The sequence below is a fragment of the Sinohyriopsis cumingii genome, chromosome 7, assembly GCF_028554795.1.
Source record: "Sinohyriopsis cumingii isolate HCF-2022 chromosome 7, ASM2855479v2, whole genome shotgun sequence".
Classification (NCBI taxonomy): Eukaryota; Metazoa; Mollusca; class Bivalvia; order Unionida; family Unionidae; genus Sinohyriopsis; species Sinohyriopsis cumingii.
In genome coordinates, this window is record NC_142967.1 from 52,173,128 (window position 1) to 52,193,857 (window position 20,730).

General features: G+C 34.0%; 1 protein-coding gene across 3 annotated transcripts in view; it reads left to right on the forward strand.

Moving 5' to 3' along the window:
• Positions 1-2,025: 2,025 nt before the first annotated feature.
• LOC149795250 (erythroid differentiation-related factor 1-like) overlaps positions 2,026-20,730 on the forward strand; it is a 91,464-nt gene continuing 72,759 nt past the window's right edge. For 2 of the 3 annotated variants that reach the window (XM_089964974.1, XM_089964976.1), the window contains exons 1-5: positions 2,026-2,205; positions 7,102-7,325; positions 12,951-13,014; positions 16,388-16,517; positions 19,041-19,075. In XM_089964974.1, coding sequence (XP_089821100.1) covers positions 2,176-2,205; positions 7,102-7,325; positions 12,951-13,014; positions 16,388-16,517; positions 19,041-19,075 — 483 coding nt within the window. In that variant the 5' untranslated portion in view covers positions 2,026-2,175. The remainder of the gene's footprint in view (positions 2,206-7,101; positions 7,326-12,950; positions 13,015-16,387; positions 16,518-19,040; positions 19,076-20,730) is intronic. The other variant, XM_089964975.1, reaches the window with a different exon arrangement.

Sequence of the window (20,730 nt, forward strand, 5' to 3'; positions counted from 1 at the left end):
GTTTAGCAACCATCCTCCTGAATAAACCCGTAATGATATCGCCGAGTCCATTTCCATAGTTCGCTTGGTACGTTGGTAATCGAGAATTTACTACCCTAACCATTACAGGTCCACGTTGAGAATTGTGTATAATCATTTTTTAAATTATAAGTTGATTAATTAATTGTTTTCAGTCGCTGTGATAATCATCAATAATTTCATTAATGAGAGAGTGATAAATGTTACGATCCATCACACCACCTGTAAATAATCTTCGGCAAAGGTCAGCTATTTTATTAATAATTACTGGATAATTATTTCCTGCACGTTTTCCTACGATCATAATTTCTAATCAATTAAAATCAGCAAGAACACTGTCAGGACAAATACTTAAACCACTTCCAGTTTTTGGGCCAAAATATCTTTCATAAGATTCATCAATTACTTCTTCTGCTGTAGGTTCTCGTTCTTCCTCACTTGTTGTTTTATCTGCTTCCTTCTACCATTTTCCTGAGACTTATTTCCATTTTGTTTCTTTCTTACTGTGTGAAGAACGTAATTTCTTCCTTTATCTAATTTCTCCAAATTCCAAATATTTTTCTCTTTGTTTCCTTTTTCATTAAATCTCTTCAAGTCTCGACTTCTTTTCTTTTTCTCTTTGTTTCCTTGATTGTTTAGCTTCTTCAAGTTGCAACTTCATTTCTTCTTCTTCTTTGTCTCCTTTCCACAGTTGATTGTCAAATACGCTCATCTACTGTCTGGTTAAAAACGTTAAAATTATTAACATCTTCATTAGATCTGATTTTTTGAATACCAGTAGAGACACGATCTACATCCCTAATCCAATCGGCAGCTTTTAAAGTTTTAACATACACGGGTTTTACATATTTATCTCAATCACGATATCCAAACGCGGCAATATCAAGTATTTCGTTTGTTTTGTTTTTTTTTATATCGGCAATACCTTCCGGCGTAAATTTACCCATGATGTTAGTTTTAACTTTTGGCAGAGGTTGTGGTTGAATTTCAGGTTGTGGTTGAGGAGGTTGCTAGGGTGGTGGTTGAGCTGCTTGAAGACGGCCAGCAATATCAACATGCAATGTCTCAAGAGTTTTTTGAACCGCCTCGGTTGCTGTAGTAATTTTCTTGGTTGGTTCGATAATTGGTTTTAAAAAATTGTTATTTATCTTCTGCATATTCAAATTGTGCTTCTTGACGTTCTAGCAGTTTTTATTTGAGAGCATCACGAACAGGAAGATATAATCTGATTGCTTCTAATCTTTCTCTAGCTAATCAACTAGTGTAAGATTCAATCACTGATATAATAATGATTTAACTACTAACACATTGATAGCCGCAGATAGGGTGCGACCACAAATGAGTGTCTTGACGGGTAAACATAATTTTTAAAAACACGAACGATAAAGATAAAGTAATAACAAAATAACTAACCCATTTCGAAAAATTCTCGGTTTTAGTTAGAGGCTTCAGTTTGACGTAATTGAACTATTTTTTCGTATGAAGTTTTATGTTCATAAATGGATTTTAAAGCAAGCGGTTTGTTCACCCTCTCTGCTGCTTAAACTGTATTTTGTCAGTTATTTAAATTCATACATATAAGTAGGCCGATAAATCAGTCCTTCACCAACGATAATATTGATTTTCGGGTTAGACAACATCGTCCATCAATATCACACAGATTTGTGGAGTTCATTTATCGGACTAACTTATAAGGAAATCGACGTGCATGTGTACTCTGGATATAGTTATTCTTAAGATGTTTCATGGTTATGTGAGTTTCCTGACATCATATTTGCATGCAGGTTATTCGGATATTGCAAACAGTGGCATCACTGAACAAAAATCTTTAAATACCTCGGTAATAGGCGGACCGCGATAATGAGACGTGCAAATGTACTACTTTGTGATATACGTGTAATTGGTTAACGTTATCCGGATATTCTCCGCGTCTGTGAACTGATTCCTTATGCAATATAGTTTCTAGATCGAAATTCTGCATCGTTAAGAAGCTTGCAACACATTTAAATCTTGTTAAAGCGTAATAGTTACAGGAAGATGGGAAGAAAAGTCCAGAGCATACTAGACAGTATATCTCAACATTAGTCAGTCAGCCAAAACAATAATAAAGACGCACTGTTTAAACAAGAGATAAACAGTTGAAGCCGAATAAGGAGGATGGATTTAAGTGAAAACAGTGAAGCCGAAGTAAGAGACGTGCATTACTAAATGATAGCTTGCTTTATGTAACTACGCAGTACTGGCACACTCTGGTTTTTACTTTAGTCCTACAGTGTAAGACATAACACATGCTATTTTTGTTTTAGTGCTATGTCTTACAACCCAAATAACGGACGTGTATAGTGTGTTCCAATGTCAGTTGACATTGGAACGAGTAGTCAACGTTTCAGGATTACGTCACATTTAGCAGCCCATATCAACACTCTTCCACAATTTGGTATGTAATTAATGTACTTGCTGTGTTGTTTTTATCCTTGTGGAATCAAAATCTGACACTAGCATAAGCAAATGGATGCATTTTCATGTTCCGTTGACATACATTTGAATTTGTTGAAATGCGATGGTAGTCGAGGTATGCTGAAGTAGATTCATCAAGTGATATGTTTCTTGAATGAAACGAAATGTTGCTTACAGTTCAAATAGGCATAATCTAGTTTTGTTCGTTTTGTTCAAGAATAGTGTTTCAACTGAACCCAATTTCTGCATTCCCGGCTTTAATTGCTTTCCAGCCAACTGAAATATAGGCCAACAAAACTTGAAAACAGGTCCATTTCTTTTGTGAGAATTTGAACTTCTTAGAGACAAAACATCCAAGTAAGTAATGGGAGGACACTTGTCTCCTTGGTCACGCAACTTATTTAAGAATAAATGCTGATATTTCAAGCCGTGATTGCATCTGCTTAATATGCAAGTGAGATCCAGCTGAATGAAATACTGTCTTCTCATCGGTTAAAAGAAAATGTTGTCTTATATTTATTCATAACTTATTTTCAGTTGGCCAGTGAGAAGGTAGTATTCCATTCAGCATGTTGTTCTTGCATATTAAGCAGACGTGATCAGGGCCATGTTGAGTGGTAGCATGAGAAAATGATTTGGCATTCCTTAAAGGTATAATAATATGTCAAACTTTTGATAGGGATACACAGTCAAATGCCTGAGCTAAATATCGGTACCAGATTTATATTTGTGTAGCTTGAAATATCTGTGTTTATTCTTAAATAGGTCGTGCGAGCAAGGAGACAAGTGTCCTTCCTTGTAGTTATGATATAGTAGATGTATGACAGGTCAATTGTAAGCACTGATTTGAGCCCCCGTTCTACTTACTGGAAATCAAATGTAGTATTAAAAACTTGTGAGTGCATGCAAAAATTTTGTTTCTTGTTTTAAAATAACAACTTTTGTAGGTGACAAGTTTTAGCAAAAATAGGCACTTGATAAATAAAGTCTGCAAACTCCAATTTATATCCTTGTGGTATCATTTTTGGTGCCCTTGACACATTAACCCCTGGAATATTTTGACATTTTCGCCTGAAAATCGAGTAAGAAACACATTTTGAAAGCTATTTCTGAATAGATCCAAAAACACCAAATCCCCGGTGATCTTTCAATAACATACTGCCTAGTTGTGTTAGAAACATTGTTTTTCATTGGAAATTTGACTCGCGCATGAGCAGAAGGGTAAAAGTTGTAGTTCTTTTTTTTTTTTGCAAGTGGAGCCATTATTTTTATATCGGGACCACTCTTTATTCCAAATGCCCATCTTATCCTACTTTTTTGCAAAGGCTCATCTGTCTGTTTGCAGTTTGTACTGGTTTGCCTTAGAACTCAGACCAAAAAGTCCAAAATCTGGACACAAAATCAGATTCCGACCACATGCAAATTTTCGGTAGAAAAAAATCGGGTCCAAAAATTTTTTTTATCTGTATTTTGTAGTGCAACTAGATAATCCAGATTATTTGGTATCATTGTAGAGCTACATCTGTCTACCTTTCTATAATGCCACCCTCTTTAGTGTATCATGCATGACCATGACACAATAGAGCTCAGCAGTAGGCTACTACCTCCTGCCCCATTAAGTCGTCGCTAGGGGTTAATATGTTAAGAACAAATTGTGGAATAATTCGTAAACAATGTACGTTTTATTAAAAGTTCGTTTACACTTTGAATCATCATTATATCTGTACCAAAATTCAAAACTTAAAACTATTCATGACTGCAAACATTTGTTCCCTGATCGTTTATTTGTGAGTACCATGATTTGTATTTCTTGTTTATAATGTCATCTGTTTCGGAGCAGTTGATCACAGCGCCACTTGTGGCCATCTTAGAGATGAGAAAAGAAAGGTACGATCACAGGAAATGGCAACAATGGCGAATATAAAAATAAATAATCTTAATATGTCAGTATTTTCTTCTACTTAGCATCTGTGTATGTTTTTGTTAAAGCTTCTTGGCCATAACAATGATGCTGTTTTCTATCATTCAGAAAATCGTGCAAATGATGTAATGCATGTATGACAGGGTTAGAAATGTTTCATACTGTTTTATTTCCACAGTGATGTAAATTTTAATGTACCATTAAATTCAACAATGAAATTGATAATTATTTCATTAATGGGCTTCAATAGGGAAAATTAAATACAAAGTGGACAGATATAAGAAGTCACCTGATTTTATTAGATTGCAACAAACAATTTGAATCAAGGGTTTCAATTCATTAACATTATCAAAAAGTAAAGATATTTTGAATGGGTATAAAAGTGTGTTAGGCAAATTTAATTTTTTGTTCATTGTTATGAATAATGTGTATATTTCAGGGATTTAGACAAGCTGGAAACGTTTTGTTTAATTGTAGCAATGCATGACATAATTGTCAAGAAAACTCCTGAAAATTGCTCTATCAGTTACACGTTATCACATGATATCAACAGATAAATTGAACACTCTGAAACTAATGTCATGATGATACTACAGGTCATCCAGGCATTCAGTACTGACTATTTTAGTGGGTGTCATTTTTTAGAATTTGATTATACATACCTTCAAATGGCTATTGTTCACTTTATTTGAATCCACATTTTTCCACACTCAGAGAAATGCAGGAAAATCAATTTTAAAATACATGGCCATTTTTTGACGAGGTCAAGCTAAGGGTGTGATTGAATACAAACCAGACTGAATGCAGCATGCTTTGATTACACTTTGAAAGGTGCATGTGATAAAATAAATTGATACTACCCAGGTTTCTGGACCCCCCCACCCAGCCAGCTTTAAAACAAACAACCATATACACATGCAGGGGTCAAGCTAGATTTGAATTTTAGGGATATGTGACTTCTCCTTTTGGACAGAACAGGGAGAGGTGATAGTTATATATATATGTATGTATGTATGTATATCAAAATCCATTCCGGCAGCTATCCCATCCACATCAGCAAAAGTCACCAGAAGAATAAAAACAGGTATCAAAATTGGTATGTACAACATGCCTATGTTACCTTGGAAGAAATCCTTTAATACCTAAAAGGCCTGATACCACTTCATCTAAATAGCATTCTTCCACCAGCGCCAATTAAACCAAGTTATAAGACCAATACTGAAGGTGGAATCTAACGTGACGATTTTGAGAATTTTGAGTAAAATACAACAGAGAAGAAGAAAAGGACTAAAATTATAAATAGAAGGAAGCATGAAGGAGGGATTAGAAAAGAAAAGCACATAATGACCTAGACAAGATCACAAAGCAGGAAAAGAAATCAAGAAAATATTCAGAAGGAAATAAAAAGAAATTAACCTACTCTATTGATATTTGTGGTTAACACAAATCTGCTGAACCCTTCAGAGTGTGATGATGACAATGATCAGGATGATATGGAAAAAACCAATGTGGCTTCAATGTGGCAAGTGTCCACATCAGTCCTATGTTGGAATGCATTATGTTGAAGATGGTATCCTTTGCAAGGATGACACAATTTCTGTGTAACATCTACTCGAGGAGCCATGGTAGCTCAGTGGTTAGCATGCCAAGGTCATGACCAAACGGGTGCAGGTTCTAATCCTACTGTCGGACCAGCATAGGTTCATTTGCTGGGGTGTGTCTTGGGCAAGGCACTTTTCTCCTATTGCATTGGCAGTAAATAACCAACTTGTGTTATTACTCTAATAAAACACAGCTGGTAAAACGTTATTACTTTAATAAAAGCTGCAGACTTCTCACATTATGCTGACATTTGATATCAACAGGGACTTGTCAGCTTGGTTGATTTTGCCTCTTTATAGATGAAAATGTTAGCTTTTTAAGTACGCATTAATTTCAGTGGTCTTCTAAGAGCAGGGATCGCCCTGGGCTTCGCCAATGTTGCAAATTGCAATTTTTTTCCCCCTAATGTTGACAATTTATACCATCTGGTGATTTTGTTGGTGACAACCTTCTTGGCTGTTTAATTTGTACATACAATTAAGGATTTGGAGTAGAGACATTCAAAGGGACCACGAAAGGAAGCCACAAACTTGGATACACAATGCACTGGAATCTATCTGTTGCATAAACAAGTCCTTTGTTCGTATTGAGAAACCCATCTTTACAGTGCATAATGTTACATCATAATCTGCTTAAATTGACATTTGGCCTGAGTACTGTATGCTGTGATACACTCAGTCCTGCTACTGGCCTATACCTACAATCGACCGACCTCTGAAGACACTAACAGAAACAGCTACAATTAATTGAATGACTGCTAATCCTTCTGTTGTTGTTTTTTTTTAATGTACCAATAAAATAGTTTTGCTGAAATTTCAGAGAAACTGATTACCTTTGAAGTACCGATTGCTGTGTATAAATACAAAGCAAATGGAAAAAAATCTCAATTAGAATTATATACTGTCAATAGTGCAACTTTATCATGATTAAACATAAGTCAGATGTTGCATGTTCATTGTCTCATTCTAAGAGTAAGTTAACAAAATTAGCAGCATTTGGATTTAGTGCAGATTTATCAGGGCACCATCAGTACTGTCCATAGTGCAGCTTTATCATGCAACAGTACATATATCTCACTACTCATTATATATACATTTTTTCAGAGTAGAACTAATTCCAACGAGATGGTACCCGTAAAATATGGACCACACATTGATGTGCATTCTGAAGCAGAAATTCTCCAGGGAACTGTACATGTGCTGGCTCAGTTTGCACCACTTCAGCTCAACACTGACCTCAACATTCCCCCATCCAACTGGTTGCGAAGCACGACTGAAGTCCAGCAGTATGTGCATAAGAGTTCCAGAAGACCCACCCAGTTTTCCAGGTAATTAACAGCATTTTCTTTTACTGCAGGGCTTTAAAAATATAACCACCATTTGCTGATTCTGATGAGTGCTTGTGTTTAAGGTAAATCAATTGTTTGTACACACAGGGCTTTCAGGAACTGAACTAACAGTGGCTGTTATGATGGAATCCTCTAAGCCAGAAGATACAATCAATATGGATGCCAGCATACAAGGTGCCCATCTTTTGCCTAACATTGCTACAATTTGATGCACTTGTGGGCTGGAGTAGAAGTTTATTCATTTAAATCTCCTTGAAAGGGAGGCCATAATAAAAGCCTTTAATTTCTGGTAGAACGTTCTCTCTGGAAAAGTTGGACACTTGTTGGGGGTTAATTAATTCTGCAGATGGGATGGGATGAACTATGTGTTTGCTAGCTTCAGTTACCTGTACATATAGAACACATTCTAGGCAGCCCAAGCTAACTTGTTATCATAAAAAAGTCACACTCTGCATGCTGAGTGGTCACTTCATACATCATCATCCATTTGATTTATGTTCTCAGCTATTTCATGCAGACTTTAAACAGGATAAGCATCCTCTATGATTAGCCACCTAGCAGTGGATAAGGGAGGTAATTTAGAAAATTTTGTTCCATTTTGTCTCAATGATTTATAGATGGAGACTGACTGAAAAAGGTGGCAGAGTTTATTTCTTAACTTAGATGTGATTGGGTAAGTATATTAGGAAAAACATAATTTATTAAAACATTTTCTTTTTGTACATACTCACAAGTTGATTTGACAAAAAGTCCCCCCCTCCTTGGGGCTACAAAAGCCAGTTTCTCTTTGACCCATCCTCTATTTTTCTATTTAGATCTGCCTGAAGCGGTGACTTGTTGTCATTGAGTCAGAGTTGCACTTTGGAAAAATAAACAAGCCCAACTAAATGGATAGATGCCAAGATATGAAAAATGACAGACCAATATCAAATACAATTATATTATTGAATGGAACATGTCACAAATTAACAACTTACAATATATTTTAATTAAATCCATTAAAATCTATAATGCTTGACATGTTAAATCTATTTATTTGATAAATTAAATCCATGACTTCAGTTAAAGGTGTCTTACTTGTATAAAAATAGTTCAGAATGTTCCAATTCACAGTATCCCATATGTTAATTCCATGCATCTTACAAATAAACGATGAAAGTTATGGTTTTTTTATTCATCATATCCTATAAATGACACTATCTAATGTCATCTGGTACAAAGTCCAAGAATTCATCATCATGAATACTGTTCTGAAATTCTCTGTCATTGTCTAGTCATTGTAAATTGTCTTGGTCTCGTCATCGCAAATGTGATCCAACTCCATTCCATTGGCTTCACTGTCATATGCAGGTGCTATGTAGAGACTGAGCTTGGGTTTCGTAAGTAATATTATGTTCATAAAGTCTGAGAAATCTACTTAATGTTGCAATTGAACATGTGTCAGTTGTGCTGCAAGATCATGTGGAGTTAGAAACACACTCTTTTACTTTGCACTCTGCAAGCATCAGACTTGTGGCTTGATCAAAGGGTTGTCATGTTGGAAAATAAAGAGGGTGTTCCATTTTCAAGCTAAAAGGTATTAAAGTGAAACATTCACTGGAAGATGTAGACTTCTACTTGGCACTGAACAAGTACTTGTACTAAATTCACGGCTTGATCAAAAGGAATGCCAACTTGAACAAGTGAGTGCTGCCTTTACAAGACATGAGTTTATCTGGACATGTGCACTGGCAGTAACCTTGGAAAATATCACTTGGGATATGATCATCTGACTTATGGAAAAGGAAAATACAATTTGAATAACAAATTGTATCACATCAAACGCAGTGTCTATATAGCAAAACACAAATATTACAAATACAGGTTGTTAGGACTTGCATGAAAATGGAAGCAACATGCTTGCTAGTAAATACCCATGATAAACAACTTTGACAGACACTTTGCTCTGCTGTGGGTGGTATTTAAAGTAACTGTATAATTTTAAAATCCAAATAACTGACAATACAGGTATTGTGTAATGAATGCTGTCATGAAACAGATAAATACAGTGCATGCAATATAGGCGTTTCTGAATGGGAAAAGAGGCAAAGAAACAAAAGTACTTGAGTTCACAGTATTTGTCTGTAATGCAAAAAATTCACGTTTTCACATTACCCTTGGGTTATAGAAAGTTTGTATGTCGTGCTTATAAGATGCCCCCCACTCTGCGAGAACAAAATTTTCAATAAAAATGGTCAATTTATAAGCGAGTATATATGGGGTACTTTTGTATCTATTCCCCCAAAATCAATGGGATTTGGTAATGTATTTGCTGAACACATAATTTTGATTATAAATTATGTTTCAGTTAGAATATTTACTTGATTATACTGCTGTTAAGCACACCAACAACCCCCTGCAAATGTCTGCATCCTTGTTGATGCTTTACTTAAGCTTCATGTGAGGTAAATTTGATACATGGGCAGAAACCTATTGCTGGAAAGGGGAAGTAATTATAATGGTATTTTGTGAGAATTTCTTCTTATATGTACCATTTCTGTAGTTTATATGATACAGTACATAGATGGGAAATACTCTTTTTTTCATCATTCCAGAATTCATAATGTAGTGGAAGTTCATTTCCACTGTTATTGTTATTGGGTAAGTATTTTTTTATAAAAACAAACAAATTATGATATAATTTTCATTCTAATATGATAGAATCACTGAAATAAAATGCACTAACAGGGACTCTGTGGCAGCATTCTATATACATATCTAAGCATACAAACAGTGTGCAGCAGTGGTTGGGTAATGTTTATTGCCCATGATACAGAATTAAGCTAACTTTATCGCAAAACTTGAGTTTTCAGTTTATTTAGTTGCAAAAAGGCAGGTAAATATATTATGACATACTGTGGAAGTTAAATATGGTTGGAGAACATAGCTAAATGGTTTTTTAAAAGTGTTTTATTTGAAAAATTCTTTCTTATTGAAAATTTCCATGTTTTAATGATGTTTATACCTTTAAAATTTTGTAACATGATTGACCTTAGTGCTTCTGTAGAACTTGAAAAACCAAAAGGTAAAAGGTCAGAATTTAGTGCTAAGGCATTTTCAACAATTTATATGTTCAAAATGCATATCACATGTTCATTAACAGCCCAGAAGTGGGTACAAGGTGTTCCTTAAATAGGAGAAAATAAGAAAACCTTTTGAAAATGAATGATTATCAATCACTTCAGTCTTCTCATGCCATAACATGATCCGAGTCTGCGACTGCAGAGGTTGAAAAGCATCTTTAACTCAGAGCGATACTGATGCAGTATTCAGATGCAGTATGCCTATTTAAGTTATGTTTTTGTATGGTAGAATTTTGATCTGTATATAAATTTTCTGTACATTTAGAGTAAATGATAAATGAAATATCTCCTTATTATGGGATTTATACTTTTATGTCAGGTATTTGTCTTACTTTATACCTGAATGGATGTGTGATTTTCCAGATTTCTTTGGCATCATATATGTTTTTAAGACACCGAAATATAGGTTGCATAGATGTGGAAATCCATAGTTGGCTATGTTGATCATTGGGCATGCACATTTTTGCTATGTTACTTGTTCGCAGTGGGTATGTGAGAAAGCTTGCCAGTAGCATCTCGTGGGTTGGTGGTTCTTTCTGGGGTTTTCCCTGGTTCTTCCTCCACCATTAATACTGGCCGCCATGTATAGCCTATCGTGTGCTGAAAAATGGCGTTAAACCCAACAACAACAACTTGTTCGCAGACTTGTAAATTTTCTGTCAGCATGATAAAACATGATGATTTGTCATCATAAATGGATACTCATTTGTGACCTTTTGACCTTATTTCACTGATATAGGATTATGCTTGGCATGAACTTTTCTGCCTAGCAAATTGAGATTTAAAATTTAGTATAAACCAAAACTGGTCAGTACTTCCATGGTTACATTCAGTGAATGGAATAGCAAATATGTAGGACAAAGAAATAAAATGATCACAAATAAGACGAAAACCATAAATGTGGCCGATCCATTACGGATCACTGCCATCTCACCTCTGTCTGCGTGGGTTCAAGTCTCGGATTCAGCCTATTTGGGTATGTGAGAAAGCTTGCCAGTAGCTTCTCGTGGGTCGGTGGTTCTTTCCGGGGTTTTCCTGGGTTCTTCCTCCACCATTAATACTGGCTGCCATGTATAGCCTATCGTGTACTGAAAAATGGCATTAAACCCTACAACAACAACAAAACCATAAATGAGAGTTTCAGAGTACATGTAGCTAGCTAGTTGTTTTGTATCCACTAGAGCCCAAATCACCTTGTACTGTATTAATATTATTGTTTGTATCTAGTGTTAATATAAAACGATCCTAACTATTTAATGATTACAAACATATTTTGATTTAGACTGTTTTGAATTTGCTTGTGCATGGACACTTGAAATTTTGCAAAAGTTTAAAAACTATGGCAATCTGGTTTTGTTTCATTTTAGTGGAATAAATGGAGACTCCTACATAATTGTTCACTAGTTACACTTTAGGAGCTGGGTAAAGATGTAAATTGCTAGTTGTGTATTGTTTTACTTGACAGGCTTGATACTGTTTATAGTTAATTATTATAATGCAAACTTTGGGGATTAAGATATGCATTACATGTATCTTTGCAAAAATGTATCCCGACTGATTGATTAGAAACTCACAACTTTTACTTATAAAGTGTCCTCAGATTATGCGAAGCATTTTAAGTTTAGGTATTTAGTTAAAAGTTGTCAGTATTTCGCTTCTGCCAGAAGCACAGTCTATGTTTTTATGATGGCACATTCAGCATGAGATGGAAGATCAGGGTTTGTGCATGACTTATAGGCAAATGTATAAAGTTGCTGTGATAACTCTCAGTCCAAAATAGCCATACAATCTGAATTTGTTTTGGTAACATAGCATTTTAAATTTAGGTATTGTATTGAAAATGTTGCTGCTGCCAGAAGTACAATCCATATTTTTGTAATGGCGCATTCAATAAACTAGTAGTAAGTTCCAGACATTCTCTGTATCTGCAGACTTTTAAGTCAGGTCCAACCACAGACATGATAAACCCTGATCTGCCATTATATAATGCATGGGCAAGTCAGGATCATTGTTGTATTTTCTACTTGTTACATCCAATAGATTGCATAGACCCTGCTAGTGCATTATATGAAAGCAGGTCTGGGTTCATGCAGAGTACAGTTGGACTTGATGCATAAGCAAGTATATACAGTTGCAGTGAATACCCTCATTCAAAAAGAGCCATGTACTTCAGTGCATCTCAGATTAATCTTGGTCACTCAGCTGTTTGACACATTCTTATCATCATGATCAATATCTTGTTATTATATTCAGTTATTATATTCTTATCCAGATATCAGAAAATTGCTTATTTCTTTTGTTACTCAATGACATTCTATTTGCCAATACTTAAGAGTCATGTCACAGTGTTTACTGGATTTTATGACTTAATGTACAATATTAGTACCCTTTAAAATGATGTGATAAACATGAATGTGTAAAACCACAACTTTACTTGATTCATTACCAAATGTTTATGTTATTTTGTTCTATTACTTTGCAGTATCCAAATGGCATTGAACTGCCCAGATGTGGTTGGTGATGTTGATGTAATTTCCAGTGCAGAGGTAATGTCAGGAAATTATTTATTTTTTCAAGAAATAATATTTTGGTTTTGGAGGGGCTCTATTTTCCAACATCTATGGCATAACATCCATTCTCTTTCCAAAAATAGCTTGTATTACTAGTACTAGTAACAGTAGGGGCTTACTAGCTACTGGCCTTCAGGTCAGTTTTATAAATATGTCAAGGGATGCAACTCAGATTTATATAATGACTACTCTGGATAATAGTTGGCTCATTGGCTATTGTTACTCTGATGATAATCAGGACAAATAATAGGAAATCACTATATTTATTCCTCAAATCACATTTAGAATATTATATAAATTCTGAACATAATGAAAAGTAAATTTAGACAAATATTAGAAAGATGATCTAGATAGTACAGTGTGACCCTGCTATAACGCTGTAGTTGGGAGCCATAGAACCTGACCATGTTATGGACCGAACTGTGTTATAAGCAACCAGGTCAGCTAGCTGAAGAAAATGATACATGTACCCCGAAAAATTTGCAGCAGGGTGGGTGGGGGTGTAGGTAATAAATGTGGGTGGTAAAATACATGCTTCATTGGCACAGTTACCATCTTAAATCGATGCATATTAAACGAGAAATGCACCTGTAGTGAAAACAGAAGGCATGTAAATTTTACTTTGTTTAGAGAACAACAGATTCTTACATGTACGTGTATACTATTTATATATACATGTCTAATGTATAGCATGAATAGAGAGTATCAACACCATGTTCTCATCTTTGAATCTCATCACATACATTGAATTCACAATACAAGTAATGCCATCGAAAATATGCACACATACATTTAAAATATTCAATAATTTTGTCACAGGTCACATAGGTCTGAATTCAGTGGAAAAACAGTACAATCACATAACAAATGATGAAGCACATTTACTTTTCAGTACATCCCAAGTCAGTAAAAGTTAGTTTGCATTTTAAGTTGCTGTTGGTAGCATTTATAAGCATAAACTTTTTCCCTGCAAAAATGAAACTTTCACGGCACAGTTAACGTGTTCCAATCACGTTGGAAAATGCAACAAACCATCAGATTCTAGTACTTTTATTTAAGTTTGGTACTGACTTCCTTTGAAGAAAAGTACTTTTTTTTTTTTTTGAAGATTATAGTCGGGTGTCTTTGATGAAGGGTGTATTTGTTATTGAAGTCGCTGCTAAAGGACAGCTTTGGAGAACCAAACAAATGCCCATTTCTTATTGTGGCAGCAACATCAAATATTTCATTGCATGATTGAGACTGATTTTTTTTCATTTGCTTATTATGTTTTCATAACAATCGGTGCTTTATTTTTAATGTTTTCTTTGCAATTTCAGCAAACTATTTTATCTGGGTACATTTTTAAAAAAAGGATTTGGCCATCGTTTGGTCGATTGCAGTAATTGTTCCTCCCTGCCTATTCAATAGGCCAACAAGTAAGGTGTGTTTTTTATAAAAACATTTGTGGTAGCGGAGTGATGCTGCCTTCCACGCATGCATCAGAAATTTAACAGAGGGTCAAATGATGATAGAGACGCAGGTCTTCTGGTCTGATGACAGAGATTACTTCAGAAAATGTAAGTGTTCTGAAGGATTTAATTCTGAGTGAAAAGAAGAGGAATTTTACTTACCATCCACACACAGATGTCAGTCTGTGTATATATATATTTTACTTATGAGTGGCTAAAAATTCTACAAAAGATATATTACAAGATAGTGCCTTGTCCAGTTGATCTTCGCTACCAGAAATGTCAACAACAAAAAATTCCAATATCTAACAACATACAGTACTCATGCTAGTTGTCAACATAAGTGGATGATGACATAATAATGCACTGTTAAGATGGTTTGGCATTATGGACAAAGAATTTGTTTTTGTAATAATAAGTAAATTTCAGAGCATTTTATATCAAGTTTGCGGCTTCCTTGCATGGGGCCTCAGAATTTCCCCACTCCAAACCAGTGGTTGTATATGCAAGTTTAAACAGCTAAACAATGTCACCAATAAAACAAAATCGCCATATGGTATATTTTACTGCCAGTAATGGGGGAAAAACACAGTTTGCGACATTGGCAAATCCATAAGTGATCCCAGAATAAACTTTTTTCACATTATTTTTTTTTTTTTACTTTTAAGAAGAAAAAACTTTTTTGTGTACGAGAAAAATACATATAAAATTTAAGTATCCACGCTACGATCATTTTGTAATATTCATGCGCGATCTCTTCCACAAAATGATAATAAACTTTAAAGTTTTTTTTCTTACTTTTAAGAAAAACATTTTTTTCATGTACGAGAAAAATACATGTATATAAAATTTCGGGAGCCACACCATGGAGCGTGCTATAGTGGGGTCACACTGTATATTTTTATTATGTAACCATGAATATTAGTATCTCTGGATTTGTGTTCTTCCCTCTGGTCTTTTGGTTTTTAATCTTGCATTGCCTCATGTGAAACAGTTTTCAACTGTAGGAAAATTGTTAATTTTGATCAAAAGTATTATAATGAAATTTTGTTAGTCAAGACGTTTTGCTATAACATGCTTTAGGCATCATGAAGACTTTGTCAGTTGTAAAAGTATCAGTGTTAGTTAGATCCAATTTATGTTCTTCATTATAAAGTAATATGATTACTAAATAATGCAAAATTACCTACATTACTACTCAGACATATTTTCATTTTTAACACTTGTGATAAATAGATATTTTTTTTACTCAGAAAAAGTTTGTATAGGTAAGTTTTAATTAGCCATTATATGGATTATGGATATCCAGATTTTGTCTAGAACACGAGAAAATTCTTAACCTGAAGGTGCAACCTGCAGATACGAGTTCTTTCTTTCATGTTCCAGATTGTGTTTCATATTAACAAACTGGATTTAAAAAATCATTATTCAAACAGTAATCAGTTATTTCTGCTAAGATAATCAGCAATTACTTTTTTCAATTAAAAAGAAACAATGCTCAATCCCAGATTGAATTTCCTAAAATTTTGATGTCAAGAATTGTTTTTAAATATTTTAATGGTAAGCCATATTATGCATAGTGACTAGATCTTTCTTGGTTCCATGTCTCTTATTCTTGCAGTTGATGTTTTAACACAAGCATGTATACAGTTATAACTTTGTTCAAGACCCATGTAAAAATGAATTTGAAAAGAGCTCATGCCACTTATTTCATGCATAAATGGAACACCTTAACACACTGGAGCTTGCCAGATTATGCAAAATACCCAAGAATGTGCAGAATTTACAATTTGTAAGCATTAGAGGGGAATAAATTTAAATTTTCATAAAAAGTATTTCTTCATTGAAGAACAGGATTTGACTGAGTTTTACTATATACAGTTCTCTTTTATTCCTAGAATATCAAGAAGCTCCTGAAGATTCCCTTTGGAAAGACTCACGTCAGCTTGATGGTGCATAAGATTGGGAAGTCTCTCCTTTTGGACGATTTTGATATTCACAAGCATCTTTTCCGACAGGCACAGGCAAGTGTGTGTGTGTATCTGTGTATATATATATATGTGTGTGTGTGTGTGTGTTTATATATATATATATACCCATTATAATACGATTCTGCTTACAACGAAATGGCAGCATGGCTTCCATTTCTTTATTTAAGATGACCTATCTTTTAAACATCCTAAATACATGCCCTCGGAAAAGCCAATTATTTGTATCTCTAGCAGATTTTTAATCCTAGCACTTCATTTAATGTTGCCTTAACTTCCCAAATTTTCTAAAACATATTGCAGTGTTATATTTGCTAACAAAGTACTTTGGATGTCTGATGAAACCCTGCGAACAAAAACAGACAATATATGATCAAGATGTTAGTTAAACTGGTGACAATGAAATTTCATGGCACATTTTCTTTTGGAAGCTTTTCAAAGAAAAAAAATTAATGTGATGTTATTCTTTTGGACCCCAAGAATCACATCATGTTATTATGGGTTTTATATATATATATATATATATATATATATATATATATATATATATATAATCAGACTAGGAGTTTCTAATTAGAATCTCTGACTTTATAAATGGGTATTGACCTTACCTTACTTGTTAGATATACATGGGAAATTACCTTTCATGGGTAAGGAGTAATCCCAAACAAAATGTGCCATTTTTAAAAAGATGGTGGAAGGAAAGAGTAAGATATTTCCTATTCCAGTTGTAATTTATGGTGATATCTATTGCATTGTACTAATGCACAGCCAAAACAGATGCATGACTTAAACAATTGGTAATAAGACTGATTGCAGTAGTAAGCGATTACATCCAGATGAAAAGTACTTTTGTTCTGTGGTGATTGTCAGCGGACACCATTAGAGCAGCACAGTTTTCTGGTTCATGCATATCTGTTTGAGTGCTCTGCAGCCAACATCTGTAATACTAGCCAAATTTAGAAAATATGAAAGGATTATATGAAATTGTATGCATATTGATGTATATATGTGTGTGTCTTCTCTCTGTCTCTCACACCACTTTCTAACTTTTCAGAATCATGTTTTCAAAGTCGATTTTATCAGTACATTATGTTTTGTTGTACCTTATTTGAAATTGGTCTGGCTTATCGAAAAATATTGGCTGCTGTGAAGACATTTTAGGTTTGGCATGTCTGCCTAATTTTGTTTTCTTTAGGTACTTATTTTTTTCCAATATTTGTGAAATTCATGCGAAAATATTTGTGTTCCAGAAAAATTAAAAAAATGGCTGGGTCAAGAATCTTTTGCTTGCAATCTTATGTATCTTTTATTCTTTGCCAGTTTCCAATTACCAGTCTTAGTTACAATTTTCTGTTTCCAGTTTTCATTTACCAATTGCCAGTTTCCAATTACCAGTCTTCAGTTACAATTTTCTGTTTCCAGTTTTCATTTACCAATTGCCAGTTTCCAATTACCAGTCTTAGTTACAATTTTCTGTTTCCAGTTTTCATTTACCAATTGCCAGTTTCCAATTACCAGTCTTCAGTTACAATTTTCTGTTTCCAGTTTTCATTTACCAATTGCCAGTTTCCAATTACTGGTCTTAGTTACAATTTTCTGTTTCCAGTTTTCATTTACCAATTGCCAGTTTCCAATTACCAGTCTTCAGTTACAATTTTCTGTTTCCAGTTTTCATTTACCAATTGCCAGTTTCCAATTACCGGTCTCCAATTACAATTTTCTGTTTCCATTTACCAGGTTCCAATTACCTATTTCCAGTTACTAGTTACTTGTATTTTATTATTTTAAGATGATTTGTTCATTCTTGGAAATTGTTTGCAGCCTACTGTAATATGGAGCTGGCAGACAGATAAGAAAGGGAGATGAGCTTCTAAATTCATGTTTGCTGTATTTGTTCTTTTTATTGAAAATAATCGTAATATGAAAATTTGGATACATTTTCAGAGAATTTGGCAATCATGATATTAATCATAGTGCCTTTTATTCATCTGAAATAGCCCATACTTGTCAACCAAACAAAAAAATCCCTTTGTAATTTACAGATTTGTTTCACTTTTTATCAGATGCTTTATCATCAGGAACATTGTGATTTCCATCTAAACTGTTATGTAGAATTCACTTATCTTAATAAGTGTCTTGACTGTGTCTTATCTACTGGCAAGTAGGGAGTCATTTTTGCCTCTTACTCCAGGGGTTTCACAAAGGGTCTTAGGCCAGATATATTAAAAATTTAAATTGCAGTGAAATTCTTCAAATATTGTGACCTAACTTTAACTTAGAATCTTATATCAGAAGACATATAATGTATTTAATTAATTTTGGGTTATGCCTTATCGGTCATTGTCCAGAGGTAAGGGGTAGTTGATAACAATATGGAAAATTGTAAGCTAATGTTGTTAAAATATTCTTTAAAAATGGAAGTTAGCATAAATGAAATGTATTGCATGGTATGGAGTTAGGGATATTGCCTACAATCCTAAACAGTAAGTAAGGAGTAATTTAGAAACTGAATGTGATGTCTGAGATTTTAAGCAAAATGTTTTTGGTACTTTTCAGGCAGATTGGAAATGGCTAAGGGACTTTTTTCTCAACCAGGTAAGAAAAGATGAAAATTATAACTCTTATCTATAGCTGTCTCATTTATGGCCCTTTCAGTAACATTGATATTTTTTCCCTTTCAATAACATTGATATTTTTTCCCTTTCAATAACATTGATATTTTTTTAAGAGTCATTTCTTTCATTTATGGCCCTTTCAATAACATTGGAGTCATTTCTTTCAATTTTTAGGATCAGAGGATACAAAAATTTCTACAACATGCATACTTAATATATATTGTATGTTTTATAAGAAAGATAAATGATTACTAACATATTGGTCTGTAAGAATTCATAACATTGGTTTATTGATTCAGCTTGATTCTTGTTCTAAATAAATAGTAAAATTGCAAGGTTGTACAGACAAGTTTACCATTAATTTAGTTAAAGTATTTTTTTCTTCTTCACATTTCAAACAATGTAGCAGAGTTTTTAAATTTATTAAAATCTAGGTGTCTAATATTTGAAATGAAGAAATAGCTATGCTGTTGTTAATCACAGTCTGCTTGTGGCATTTTCTGAGTTTAATGTTCACCCAACTGTAAATAGCAAAATCTCAGATAACTGTCCAGAGAGATTCAGGTCTGCATTGTTTTTCCTTCCTTTGATTTCAAGCAAACAGCATGGACTTTAATCTGCTGTTGCAATAGGCATGTCACTATACTGTAACTTTGTAGTTTTGTTCAGCCAGACTTTTGTGTGAATTCAAGAGATCTGTGTGAAGCAAGAATCTAATAAAGGTAATCTGGTAAAGGTTATACGATTTATTGTTAACTATAGTTTTTACTCATTTGTGTGTTTTTCCTCTGTGCATAAAGCACACCATCAATACTCCAATGTCTGTCAGTACTATTTGTCCACACTGTATGTTTGTGTGTGTACCATATTTGTTATGTATCAGTGCACATTTTAGATAATGTATCATATTTTGTTGTGTATCTTGGATACTTTTTGTTTTTATTTTCCTTTTTTCATGACCAGGTAAGCATCTTACAATAAAACAGAAAAATATATGCATTTTTCCAAGGTCAATCCATTGAAAGGAATTAGGCATTATGGCTATCTTTACACACACAATACATTCACAAGAAAGTCATTACATCGTAATGACATTATTTACAAGTCTCATTTTAGAAATAAAGCTTTTGAACATTCTTTCATTATGTATGTAATAGTCATACAGTACATGATGATTGGTTCACTGTCCAAAATGGTGGACCAGCTGTTGTTTCATACTGAAAATGGAACAAAATCATGAAGAATTTGAAAAATAGGATATTATGTGCATGTTATTTGACATGACATAACCAAGTTGTTTTTACCTCATTCTGATGCTTGGTATCCGATTTTTTAAATATGGTACTTCAGAGGAACTTGGTAGAATGTATTGGAAAAAGCGAGCAATACATGCCCTTGTTATGCACTCGGTATAACAGTCTGCTGCAAGATTTTCATGTAGAAATGAAAACCAGTTACCTGTACATATTTTATATTAAAAACCAAGAAATATGTAAACTGCCTTCTAATTTTAGCACATTATTACAAATGCTGATAAGCCAGTCAACATATCAGCAGCTTGGCCTGATTTTTAGTTCACCATGTTTTGAGCATCACCGTCTTCTCAAGGGGTCTCAAACTCAAACCATCAAGAAG